Raw genomic sequence first — 12,543 nt, 5'->3', positions numbered from 1 at the left:
ATGCTGAGTCCTGTGGGTCTTCTAGTGAATCATTGAACTGGGGGTGGGTAGTCTTGGGGTACCCCAGCACAGGGCACAAGGGGGACTTCTGGCGTGTTGGTCGTGTTCTCTTTCTCAGTCTGGGTGCTGTTTACATGGTGTGTGTTCAGTTTATGAAAATTCACTGAGCTGTCCCATTAAGATATATATAGGGACTTCCCTGGTGGTCCAGTGGTTAAGACTGCACGCTTCCAATGCAGGGGGCCCGGGTTCGACCCCTGCCCAGGGAACTAGATCCCGCGTGCCACAACTGAACTGACATGCCGCAACTAAAGTCCCCTCTTGCCGCAACTAAAGAGATCCTGCATGCCGCAGCGAAGATCCCTTGAGCTGCAACTAAGACCTGGTGCAGCCAAATAAATAATTTTTTTTTTTTTTTGCGGTACACGGGCCTCTCACTGTTGTGGCCTCTCCCGTTGCGGAGCACAGGCTCCAGACGCGCAGGCTCAGCGGACATGGCTCACGGGCCCAGCTGCTCCGCGGCATGTGGGATCTTCCCGGACCGGGGCACGAACCCGCATCCCCTGCATCGGCAGGCGGACTCTCAACCACTGCGCCACCAGGGAAGCCCTAGTGTACTTTTTTTGTACATCGATTCAACTTTATAAAAAGATAAAAGAGAATATTACACACTACAGGGATAAAAAAAATAATAATTTTATTTATTTTTTTTTTTTGGCAGCACTGCAGAGCATGTGGAACTTCCCCAACCAGGGATCAAACCCATATGCTCCCTGTAGTGGAAGTGTGGAGCCTTAACCACTGGACCACAGGGGAAGTCCAATAACTTAGTTTTAAAAAACAACTTGCTTTTATTTAGAAAACATTTTAATCACTCCTTTTTACCAGGCATTGTCCTGAGAGCTTAGGACATGGGGTAGGAAAGAGGTCTTCATTGCCTCTCAGTTTATTGGGAGTCAGATAAAGAGATACTTGTAATATGGTTGACGTTTGCTGAGTCCTAGCAAAGACACCATTGGACGCTACAGGGCTGCTAACCTGGGTAATTCTCAGGGTTACCATTCCAGTATCTACGGAAGCCAGACAGACAAATGGGCAAAGAGGGGTAACAGAGAACTGTGACAAACTGGGAAGGTAAGTAGGCATAGAGTTGCCACAGCTAATGGTTTTTCTTAAGGAAAAGCCACGAATCTGAATTTTTATGTGAGCTCTCTTGATTTTTTTTTTTTTTTTTTTGGTACTTGGGCCTCTCACTGTTGTGGCCTCTCCCGTTGCGGAGCACAGGCTCCGGACGCGCAGGCTCAGCGGCCATGGCTCACGGGCCCAGCCGCTCCGCGGCATGTGGGATCTTCCCGGACCGGGGCACTAACCTGTGTCCCCTGCATCGGCAGGCGGACTCTCAACCACTGCGCCACCAGGGAAGCCCAGCTCTCTTGATTTTTAAGTCCTGTAAATGAATCCAAATTTTAAAAAGTGGGAGGCCAAACAAAACACCTCTGCAGGCCAAATTTGGCCTTGGCCTACCAGTTTGCCAGGGATTCTGCCAACCAACCATCCTTCCCCTCTTACCGAACAATTGAGGGTCCACTGTTTTAGGCACTGGGAAATAGAGCAGTGAGCCATCCAGACAACTTTCTTGCAGAATGGCCTGGGGGCAGGGGTGGGGGAGGGTGGTGTCTGGTACTGTGCCCTTCAAACTTCAGTATGTGTGGGAATCACTGGGTAGATTCTGAATTGGGAGGTCTGCGTTGAGGCCTGAATCTTGGCCTTTCTAACAACAAGCTCCCAGGTGATGGTGATGCTAGTGGTCCCTGCTGTTATTTGAAGGAGGGGAGTAGGGAATTTGTCTTGAAGGTGCATTTGCCTGGCAAGCATCCTCTTTTTACTTAGATTTTAGTTTATTGGGGTGACTTGGAAGAGAGTTGATGACCTCGGAGGTGGGTACTCGGGCTCTGCCAGCTATCTCTTGGCGCTGCCAGGTCTCTGTTCTCAGAGTTTATAATCTAGAAGGTGGCGTGAGGGGTGGAGGAAGGTGCTAGGAAAAGCTTCCTGGAGGAGGTGCTTGTGAACTGCAGGAGCTCCCCCGGCCGCCAAGAAAGGGAGAAACCTTTAACTCCCCCCCCTCCTGGGTCTCGGCGTCCCCGCACCGGGTTTGGTTTCCCAGGCATCCCACGTGTCTTCGGTCCGCGAGTCCCTGTCAATCAAGCTTCTCCCCCGGGGGCTGGGTACGGGTTTAAAGGCGGCTGCAGTGCAGAGAGCTCCCAGAATGCCGCGCGGCGGGCGGGTTTGGATTTTAAATCCCCGCGGCCAATCAGTAGCGCGTAGGCTTTTGTAACGTTCCCGGCGCCGCGTTTGAATTCGAGGAGGAGCAGAGCCCTGCCAAGCCTCTGCCCAGACCTTGCTAGGTCCGCTGAGCAATTCCGGGAACATGAGTGCGGCGGCAACTGCAGGGAAGCTGGCGCGGGCACCAGCCGATCCAGGGAAAGTCGGGGTCCCTGGAGTTGCAGCTCCCGGGGCCCCAGCGGCTGCCCCGCCGGCGAAAGAGATCCCGGAGGTCCTAGTAGACCCGCGCAGCCGGCGGCGCTATCTGCGGGGCCGCTTTCTGGGAAAGGGTGGCTTTGCCAAGTGCTTCGAGATCTCGGACGCGGACACTAAGGAGGTGTTTGCGGGCAAGATCGTGCCTAAGTCGCTGTTGCTCAAACCGCACCAGAAGGAGAAGATGTCCATGGAGATATCCATTCACCGCAGCCTCGCTCACCAGCACGTCGTCGGCTTCCACGGCTTTTTCGAGGACAACGACTTTGTGTTCGTGGTGTTGGAGCTCTGCCGCCGGAGGGTGAGTGTCGCTGCTGGGGGACTGGAGCTGCCTGGGGACCGGGGTTGGGGCGCCCGCACCCGGAGCTGCTGGGGAAGGAGCGCCCCGGGGCTCGGAGCTGCTGGGGAGGAGGTGCTGGGAACCTCGAGCTGGGGATGGAGAAGGTCTCGGGGAAAGAGGTGCTTGCCATTTGGGGCCTCTAGGAGAGGGGGTGCCGGTTAAGTGGAGCCCGGGTCAGATTGCCTCTAGGGAAGGCGGCTCCCGGACGCTGGGAGTTGGGCTGAGTGGGGGAGGTGCGGGTCGCGGGAGAATCCTGCTAATGGACGCCAGGGCTTCCGGAGTTGCTAGGTAAGGGGTGCTGTGGACCCGAACCTCCGGACTGGGGTTGGGTCAGTCAGAAAGTAGTTGGAGCCAGACTTAGTAGCTTCGGGGAGGAGAGGAGTCAGGAAAGGGATCTGCTGCTGCGAAGAGGCCCGGGGCAGGGATACAGGGGACTCTGAGCTTCCGGAGTGGGCTGAGAGAGGGGTCTCAGGTAAGGGACTTGGGAGGGAGCTGGTGGGAGAGGGGGTGCTATGAACGGTTGTGGCCTGGCTTAGGGGAGAGTCTACATCGTAGTTGTCCTGGAGAAGGAATGGGCGGTAGGGTCCTGGGCTGCCTTCACCTAATGACACCCCCTCCCTGCCTTGGGCCTGAGTACCCACTCCCCACTCCTCCTTCCCTCCCCCGCCCAGTCTCTCCTGGAGCTGCACAAGCGGAGGAAAGCACTCACCGAGCCCGAGGCCCGCTACTATCTGCGTCAGATCGTCCTTGGCTGCCAGTACCTGCATCGAAACCGCGTTATTCACAGAGATCTCAAGCTGGGCAACCTCTTCCTGAACGAGGATCTGGAGGTGAAAATAGGTGAGGAGCTGGGCCTGCAGGGACACTTGACACTACGCTCAATGGGAATGAGGAGGAGCTGGGAGAGAGGGAGGGAGAGAGGAAGTCAGAAGGAGACAAGGGAGGGAGGAAGAGGATGGTAGGAAGTCTGGGCTGTTGATTGCCTCTAGAAGCCTCTCTTTAGTACAGAAATTTAGAACAAAGAGCCAAAAGCCAGTGGCTTGCCTGCAGATGCAGTTTTGGGTGTGTGTGCTCTCCTATACAGTATTATTTAAAAAAAAAAAAAAAAGGATTTGAATTTGTTTTCACTTTTTTAAATCGGGAGGCTTGATTTTGAATTTGGGGCTCCTTTTAAACAGTTGGGTGCTCCAGCAGTACAGGGGCAGCTCTTTGCCGGACTGAAAAGCAGCTGTTCCCTTTAGATGCCCTCTGCTTTGTCACAATCCCCACCCCTCCCTATCACTTCCTCACAAACTTGCCAAGTAGCCATCTTGACATTTACCTGCTTAATCCCTGAAGGCATGTGACTTTTGCTATCCCTACCAGTTCCCTTTTAGAAGCAAAGCCCTCCTTTCTAAGGGAGGGGGTGAGGAGGGTCTCTGGGAGGCCCCTCCCTGGGGCTAGCATGGTGGGAAGATTCCTGAGCACGCCTTGCTGCACACAAGAACTAGAGGCTTGAGGGATCAAACTTCCCTGGTTCTTGATGGTTACACCTGAACCAGCTGTCCGCATTGACAGATGACAGATGCTAGCATCTGAGTACCCCCTCTTCCTCCCTCTGTCCCAGGGGATTTTGGACTGGCAACCAAAGTCGAGTATGACGGGGAACGGAAGAAGACCCTGTGCGGGACTCCTAATTACATAGCTCCTGAGGTGCTGAGCAAGAAAGGGCACAGTTTCGAGGTGGACGTGTGGTCCATTGGGTGTATCATGTAAGTTGGGAGTTGTCTCAGGACCCACCCAGCCTCAGCAGAGGCCTTTTTGGATGTCTCACCTGGCAGACCTTATCCTGTAGACCTTTCTGCCTTTGGGAAGGCTGCTCCAGAGGACAGACTGATCCAAAAGGAAGCCTCATTTCCATATCTTTTCTTCTCACTGGTGTATCCTTTAGGATTCCTGCAGCCTGGGCCATGGGTCTGGGGAATGGGGGCGGGAAGGTCTCCACAAACTTGCTCTAGTCCCTTGCTATTCAAAATATGGCAGACCAGCATCATCATTACCTAGGAACTTGTTAGAAACACAGAATCTCAGGACCCAGGCTGACTGGATCAGAATCTGGATTTTAAGACCCTTGATCTTTTCCATGCACAATAAAGTATTAGCACCACTGATCTAGGAAGCAGCAGTGGGTGGGAGGAGTTAGGCCAGGAGTTATAGCTGGCAGGAGGAGGTCCTGTGGTCTGTCTGGATCAAGGCCATCAGAGGTGGGTGGGTGGTAGGCAGAGAGTTGGGCCTGTTCAGGTGTCACCCCTTTCATGGTCGCCCTGGGTACTGGAGAGTTAGAAATGAGTTGTCGCAGTGGCTTTCCTCCTTCATTGCAGTGGAACTTTTTCAAATGAAAACTTGCAGCCTTAAGTACAGAGCTATTAACCGTGGAGCTGCCTCTGTAGGAGCAAGTAGCCCACTTGCTTTGACCTGTTTTGTGTTGGCTGGCAGTCTCTGGAGCCCTGCTGTAGTGTAGGCTATAGCAGAAAAGTCACTGGCCCATGAGAACCGAGTCTCATCACCTGTATTCTACTGAGGACTCCTCCCTGCCAGTGTCTTGGCTTCTGGGGCTGTTCAGTGGACTTGCGGACTGTCCTCCAGGACCCGAGAGTCATAGTGAATGTCCAGAAGGTGTCTGACTTCCTTTCTGGCCCTGAGAGGATTCCTCCAGCGTCTGGGTTTTGGTTAGGAGCCTTGAGCCAAATCCCTCCTTGTGCTTACAGGTATACCTTGTTAGTGGGCAAACCACCTTTTGAGACCTCTTGCCTAAAAGAGACCTACCTCCGGATCAAGAAGAATGAGTACAGTATTCCCAAGGTGACTAAAAACACTTTAAGTTTACATTTATTTTATTTAATTTCCCCCCCCCCAAAGCTATTTACTGAGCCCAGCCATATCCTGGGGACAGAGGTGGGTCAGTCCTACCCCTAGGGTAGCCATAAGAGCTTTAGAGGGTCCTTGTCTGAAATTGCATACAAAACCTGACGTATGTGCACAAAAGCCTTTTTTCTTGGGGAAGAGAGTTTGTAGGTTCTCAAAGGTTGGGCAGATAAACCAAAAGATGTGTAAAACAAAGAGAGTATAAAGGAAGTAGAAGGCAGACAGAGACGTGCTGCTTAAGCCTTGGAAGTGGACTGTCTTGATTCAGATGGGCCCTGCCACTTAGCACCCAGATCACAATAGACAAATGGCCTGAATCTTCTGAGCTGCAGTTTCCCATCTATAAAATGGAGTCCTTACCCCAGAGCACCTTGCACACAATAAGCGCTCACAGAATTGCGAACCGCTGTGCTTCGCAACCACCAGTATGAGTGCATTGAGAGGGATAGCCTGCAGCAGCCTGGCGTCCGGCTGCTTTCCAGTTTGATGTCTTTGCCTTGTGTGAAGCCAAGAGCCCTGTCTCCATAAGGACAGATGGACTGAATCTGTCATAAAGGGTCACTTATTGGACAGAGCAGAGTGGTTCTGAGTGTGGGTGTTGGCAGCTGACTATGCCCCCGTGTGGGTGCTGGCTCTACCATTCACTAGGGGTGTGTTCTCAGGCACTTAACCTCTCTGTGCCTCAGTTTCCCCATCTGCAAAAGAGGGATGGTGATAGAGATCTTCACCCCCTGGGTGTTTCTGTGAGGGTTAAATGAGCTAATATATATGAAGTGCTTAGAATATTTTGCTGGCACATAGTAAGTGCATAGTTGATGCTAGAATATTAGTGTGCATTTGACCTGCACTGGGTTTGGATCTCCTCACCAGGGCAGCAAGCTTGGTGCTGTGTCCCCATTTTATAGATGAATTTACAAAGGCCCAGAAAGTTGGGTTAGTTGTCACAGCCAGTATTAAGGGACAGAAATGGGACTTAAAACAGGTCATTATGACTTCGAAGCCTGTGTTCTCAAGTGCTGCTCTAGTGGTGAGCAACCTGAATTATGCAAGAGCAAATTTTGGGGAAAAGTGACCTCAAGAGGAAGGAGAAATTGTCATTCTCACAACTTAGGTTGACACTTGTGAACTCAGTAAAGCTGCTAGTGGAAATTTGGCACCCCACATCCCCACCAGACTCAACTGCTGAACTTGGCATATTTGAGGCCGAGGCCGGGGCTGCAGCTTCTTTGTGGCAGTGCTGCATTCGGGTCTCCCACCACATCCTACTTACGTCTCTCCCTCTCTGCTCCAGCACATCAACCCCGTGGCTGCCTCCCTCATCCAGAAGATGCTTCAGACAGATCCCACTGCCCGTCCAACCATTCAGGAGCTGCTCAATGACGAGTTTTTCACTTCTGGCTATATCCCTGCCCGCCTCCCCATCACCTGCCTCACCATTCCGCCCAGGTTTTCAATTGCTCCCAGTAGCCTGGACCCCAACAGCCGGAAGCCTCTCACTGTTCTCAATAAAGGTAAACCGGGGTCTGGGTAGACCCCAAGAGAGCCTAGGCCTCAGGTGTGTGAATGGATGGTCCCCATAGCTCAGGTGTGTGGTAAGGCAGACCCCAGTCCTTGAATACGTGGTCCCCATCCTCATGTGGCAAAATGCCCTTCCCCACAGCCCTGTCAGGAAAGGCAGACCTTAACCATGGCGGAATCAGACCCGTCATGCCCCAAAAGAAGAGAGTGGCTGAACGCCATTCCTGAAAATATTGTATTTTTAAAAAATTGCTAATATCACCTTGCATGGTTCTTTGGGAAAAAATGTTGAAATTTTTCAGGTGTACACATAGAGCACAATGCAGTAGACCCCACATCCCCACCAGACTCGACACTTATCAAGATTTGTCATGTTTGCTCCATCACTCCTTTTTTGTTCCTTTGAAGTATTTTTGAAGTTAATCTCAGACATCTTGTCATTTTACCCCATAGACTTCAGTATGCATCTCTTTAAAAGGATGGACATTTTCTTACAAAACCACATCCCATTGTTTGGGTTGTCATTGTTTCTAGATCTCTTCAGAGAACAGAATTAGGAAATACATAATTGGGAAGGGGGCGGGGACCTTGAATTTACGCTGCTGTTTCTGATTCACACTTTTTGAACATTTTATTTTGATATTGTTTCAAATTATGAAAAGTGAGAATAGATAAAAACTTCCTGTATCTTGTTCCCCCTTTTCTCCACCAATTAACATTTTTCTACATTTACTTTATCTCTCTCATATATATATCTAAATTTCTTTCCCCAAACCATCTGATAGTAAGTTGTACACATTCTGGCCTTTACTACTTAATACTTCAGTGTATATTTTCTAAAAACAATTCTTTTACATAACCACAGCACAGGACACAGTTATCAAGTTCAGGAAATTTAACATTGATGAAACTTCTCTTACAGCAATCTTTTTCTTCACTGTGAAGTTACTACTTTAATTTTCTTTTGGTAATTTATAAGTCTCTGATTTAAATATAATATTATAGGATTTTTACTTCTTTAATTTTATACTTGGTTTTTTTTTGTGGTACGCGGGCCTCTCACTGTTGTGGCCTCCCCCATTGCAGAGCACAGGCTCCGCAGGCTCGGCAGCCATGGCTCACGGGCCCAGCCACTCCGCGGCATGTGGGATATTCCCAGACCGGGGCATGAACCCGTGTCCCCTGCATCGGCAGGCAGACTCTCAACCACTGTGCCACCAGGGAAGCCCCTATACTTGTATTTTTTTTCCTTACACTGAAAACCCTTTTTCCTTACATTATATACATGAATTTTCAACATCTATAAAGTATGTTATAAAATGATGTTTATTTTCTTGCAGTTCTATTTGTCTTTGGAATATATTTCACTTGGAAAAAAAAGTGCCACTTGAAAAACTTTATTTCTCTGTGTGGATATAGCACCAAATGAGTTCATTTGTTTCAGTTATAATACTGCTATTTTAAGGATTACTTTTTTCTTTAGGCTTTAATTTTTGATATTTTCACTGGTTATATTACTATTCCCTTTGATTGGTGATCACTTGGTTAAGGTGGTACCTCCAGTGCAGAGTTACTGTTTTTCCTTTTGTGATTAATTAATACCTTGTGAGGAGTTAATTTGAAAGGATTCTATTTCTTCTCAGACTTTAGCCTACTGATTTTAGCATCCATGGTGGATCTTGCTTGCAGCAATTATTACTGTGGTATTCTAATGGTGACTTTTCTCCTTTTCTTGTTCCTTTTACATCCATTAATTGGAGTTCTCCAGTAAGGAAGAGCTGTCACTTCTCTCCCATTTATTTATTTGGTTATTTGTGTCAATATGGACTCATGGATATTTATTTAATCTTGGAGCTATAATGTAATATTGTTATTTTAAGGATTGCTTTTCTTTTCTTTTGGTTTTAATTTTTGAACATAAAGCATTCTTCAAAACGTAGCCAAAATAAGGGTGAAATTTTTTTGGAATACATAAATCCCCATTTATTCATCATCTGTTTTCAATAATTACCAACATTTGCCCATACTTGTTTTTATCTTTTCCACCTTCTTCCCCCTTTTTTGGCTAGAGGTTTCTTTGTTTGTTTGTGATTTTTGTTTTTTTTGTTTTTTTGGCGGTGCTGTGTGGCTTGCGGGATCTTACTTCCCCAACCAGGGATTGAACCCGGGCCCCGGCAGTGAAAGCACCGAGTCCTGACCACTGGACCTCCAGGGAACTCCCTTGCTAGAGTTTTTAAAGCAAGTCCCAAATATGTTATTATTCCACAATTAAGTCCTTATCACAGCATAGATTTTTTCAATTGAAAATTCATATCTTTAAATATCTTAAGAATTTCATATTACACAAGGAGAACTAGCACATGTTGGTGGGGAAAGAAACATTTAAGCCTAAAGACAATAAAAATCCATGCTTCTACCACCCAAATATAACTAATGTTAAAATTTCAGTGTGTATCTATCTTTTCAGATTTCAGTCACATGTAAGTACATAAAGCAAATTTTAGGGTGGAAAAAATCTCTTATGTTTTCATTAAATGCCTGCTTAATCCATCTTGCTGATGGGTTGTGATTTACTGAGCCCTTCCATTTTCCTGGATGCAAAAGATGGTTTTAATTCTTGGATTGAAGCCAGGCAGCTCCAAGCTGCTCACGCCTTCTAGCTGTCTCCCTGAGTGACCAGAGGTGCCCTGCAGGGCCCAGCATTGGGTTAGAGGTCTGAGTGTCCGAAGCTCTATGGCTCTGTGTGGCCATGAGCCTTCCTACAGGGTTTGGCCTGGCCCTGGAGGTACCAATGAGTGAGTACCAGGTGCTGTCACATGAGCAGGGCAGCTGCTGCTCTAATAACCTGGCACCTACCTAAAGCAGTGGCAGCGCAAAGAACTTTTCTCTGGGGGCAGTACCAGCTGTGGCCGGGGATCCTGGGCCCTCCCAACCTGCGGCCTTTTTGCCCAGCTAATGACTCTGTTTCATCTCCTTCCAGGCATGGAGAACCCCATGCCCGAGCGTCCCCGGGAAAAAGAGGAGCCAGCGGTGCGGGAGGCCAGCGAGGCGGTCGACGGCCACCTCGGCGACATGCTGCAGCAGCTGCACAGCGTCAACGCCTCCAAGCCCTCAGAGCGGGGGCTGGTGAGGCAAGGTGGGCACTGCGGGCCGGGGCGTCTGGAGAGGGCAGGGAAGTCAGCCCCGGAGTGCTGGTGGCTTGTCCAGGCCCCTGGCTCCGTAATACCTTTACTTCCCGCATTTCCTGTACATTACAGTGCAAACAAGTTAGCCTACTGGCCCAGGCCCTCCATGGTCAGGCCCCTTCCTTTTTCTGACTCATCTGTTCTGTCTCCACAAGCGCCCCACCTTCCAGCACCCCCACGTGCTGCCTGTATACATTGGCTCACACTGTCTCCTCTGCTCAGAGAATCCCTCTGTAGCCTTCAAGACAGTGGAAATAACAGACCCAGATGTGCTCCAGCCTCGGGGCCTTTGCTCTCCCGGCAAGCACTTCCTCCAGATCACTGCAAGGCTCACACTCCCTGCCTTCACGTGTCTGCGCCAGAGTCACCTCCATGATCATCTCCCTGCCCCCACTCCTCTTACTTGCCTTGTTTCTCCACAACACTTCTCATCTAACACATTCTAAAGTTTCCGTATTTGTTTATTGTATTTAAAAGAAGGGATCGTCACATGCACAGAACGTAACATTTTCACGTATCTGGGATTGTCTGTCTTCTCACAATTTTTTAATCATTTAAAACTCACTGATTTGCACCATGATAGAAGTAACTTACATATTCTGTGGACATTTATTTTGATTGGTCTCTATCCCTAGAGCCAGAATGCAGGCTCAGGGAGGGCTGGGTTTTGTCATTGCCCGCTGCCTGTACCGGTGTCTGGCACACAGCGGGCCTTTGTTAAATGGGCCAGCTGAATGCATGAGTGGACTCGGCGCTCTGCACCGTAACTTTCTGCTTCAGTGCTGCCCGTCTAAACTTGTTGCTGGCAGAGGGCTCCAGGCCTCTTGACCGAGCTCCCTGGTGTGGGCCGCCTGAGTGGACCAGAGGGGAAGAGGCTGGTGCTGATCGATCTTCTTGTCTGTTTCTGTCCCAGAGGAGGCTGAGGATCCCGCCTGCATCCCCATCTTCTGGGTCAGCAAGTGGGTGGACTATTCGGACAAGTATGGCCTTGGTAGGTTTCTCCCAGCTGTGGCGGTGGCTCAGGTGCCGCCTAGCAGCCCTTCGAGTTGTTACAGGCTCTTGCCTTTCTTGGCTCCCACGTCCTCTTCTCTCGACACTCTCCTGTCTCCATCCCAGGCTTACTAGTCCCCGCCCCTAACGGCCCCCTGCCCCCCATGGCCCCTTTCTGAGGCCTCCCTCCACCTACCACTAGGGTACCAGCTGTGTGACAACAGTGTGGGAGTGCTCTTCAACGACTCAACACGCCTCATCCTCTACAACGACGGCGACAGCCTGCAGTACATTGAACGTGATGGCACGGAGTCCTACCTCACCGTGAGTTCCCATCCCAACTCCCTGATAAAGAAGGTGAGTGCTGGCTGGCCCGCGTGGGCTGCTGTTGGCCGGGAGTGAGGGCTTTGCCAGGGGACAGGCTCTAACTCCGGACGCCCTCCCTCACTTTCCAACCAGATCACCCTCCTCAAGTATTTCCGAAACTACATGAGCGAACACTTGCTGAAGGCGGGTGCCAACATCACGCCCCGGGAAGGTGACGAGCTAGCCCGGCTACCCTACCTGCGTACCTGGTTTCGCACCCGCAGCGCCATCATTCTGCACCTCAGTAACGGCTGCGTGCAGATCAACTTCTTCCAGGTGAGCTGCGGCCCTGGAGGGTTGGGGCCGGGTATCTGTGCCTCTCAGCGGCCCACGGCATTGGGTGGGGAATGGGAGGCACAGGACCTGTCCTTGGCAGCGTCAGCAGAAGGGAGTGAAATGCCCCCCCCCACCATCGACTGGGATATCTTCCCTCTACTCCCGCCAAGGCACACAGGCAGCTGGGAACTTCAATCACCAGTAACCCCCTGTCCGTCCACCCGTTCCCCTCCTGCCCTCACAGGACCACACCAAACTCATCCTGTGCCCGCTGATGGCTGCCGTGACCTACATCGACGAGAAGCGGGACTTCCGCACGTACCGTCTGAGCCTCCTGGAGGAGTACGGCTGCTCCAAGGAGCTGGCCAGCCGGCTGCGCTATGCTCGCACCATGGTGGACAAGCTGCTGAGTTCACGCTCGGCCACCAA

General features: G+C 50.5%; 1 protein-coding gene across 1 annotated transcript; it reads left to right on the top strand.

Moving 5' to 3' along the window:
* Positions 1–1,714: 1,714 nt before the first annotated feature.
* PLK1 (polo like kinase 1) lies at positions 1,715–12,541 on the top strand (the record flags this gene model as incomplete). Its single annotated transcript, XM_024744346.1, has 10 exons — positions 1,715–2,836; positions 3,547–3,715; positions 4,482–4,626; positions 5,623–5,716; positions 7,071–7,290; positions 10,278–10,433; positions 11,396–11,473; positions 11,675–11,829; positions 11,932–12,114; positions 12,359–12,541. Coding segments are annotated over exons 1-10 (1,791 nt in total), but the record flags the coding sequence as incomplete, so codon positions are not given.
* Positions 12,542–12,543: the final 2 nt, after the last annotated feature.

Source organism: Neophocaena asiaeorientalis, unplaced genomic scaffold, assembly GCF_003031525.2.
Source record: "Neophocaena asiaeorientalis asiaeorientalis breed wild unplaced genomic scaffold, Neophocaena_asiaeorientalis_V1.1 scaffold91, whole genome shotgun sequence".
NCBI lineage: Eukaryota > Metazoa > Chordata > Mammalia > Artiodactyla > Phocoenidae > Neophocaena > Neophocaena asiaeorientalis.
The sequence above is the reverse complement of the archived record's forward strand: the minus strand, read 5'-3'. Positions and strand labels throughout refer to the sequence as shown.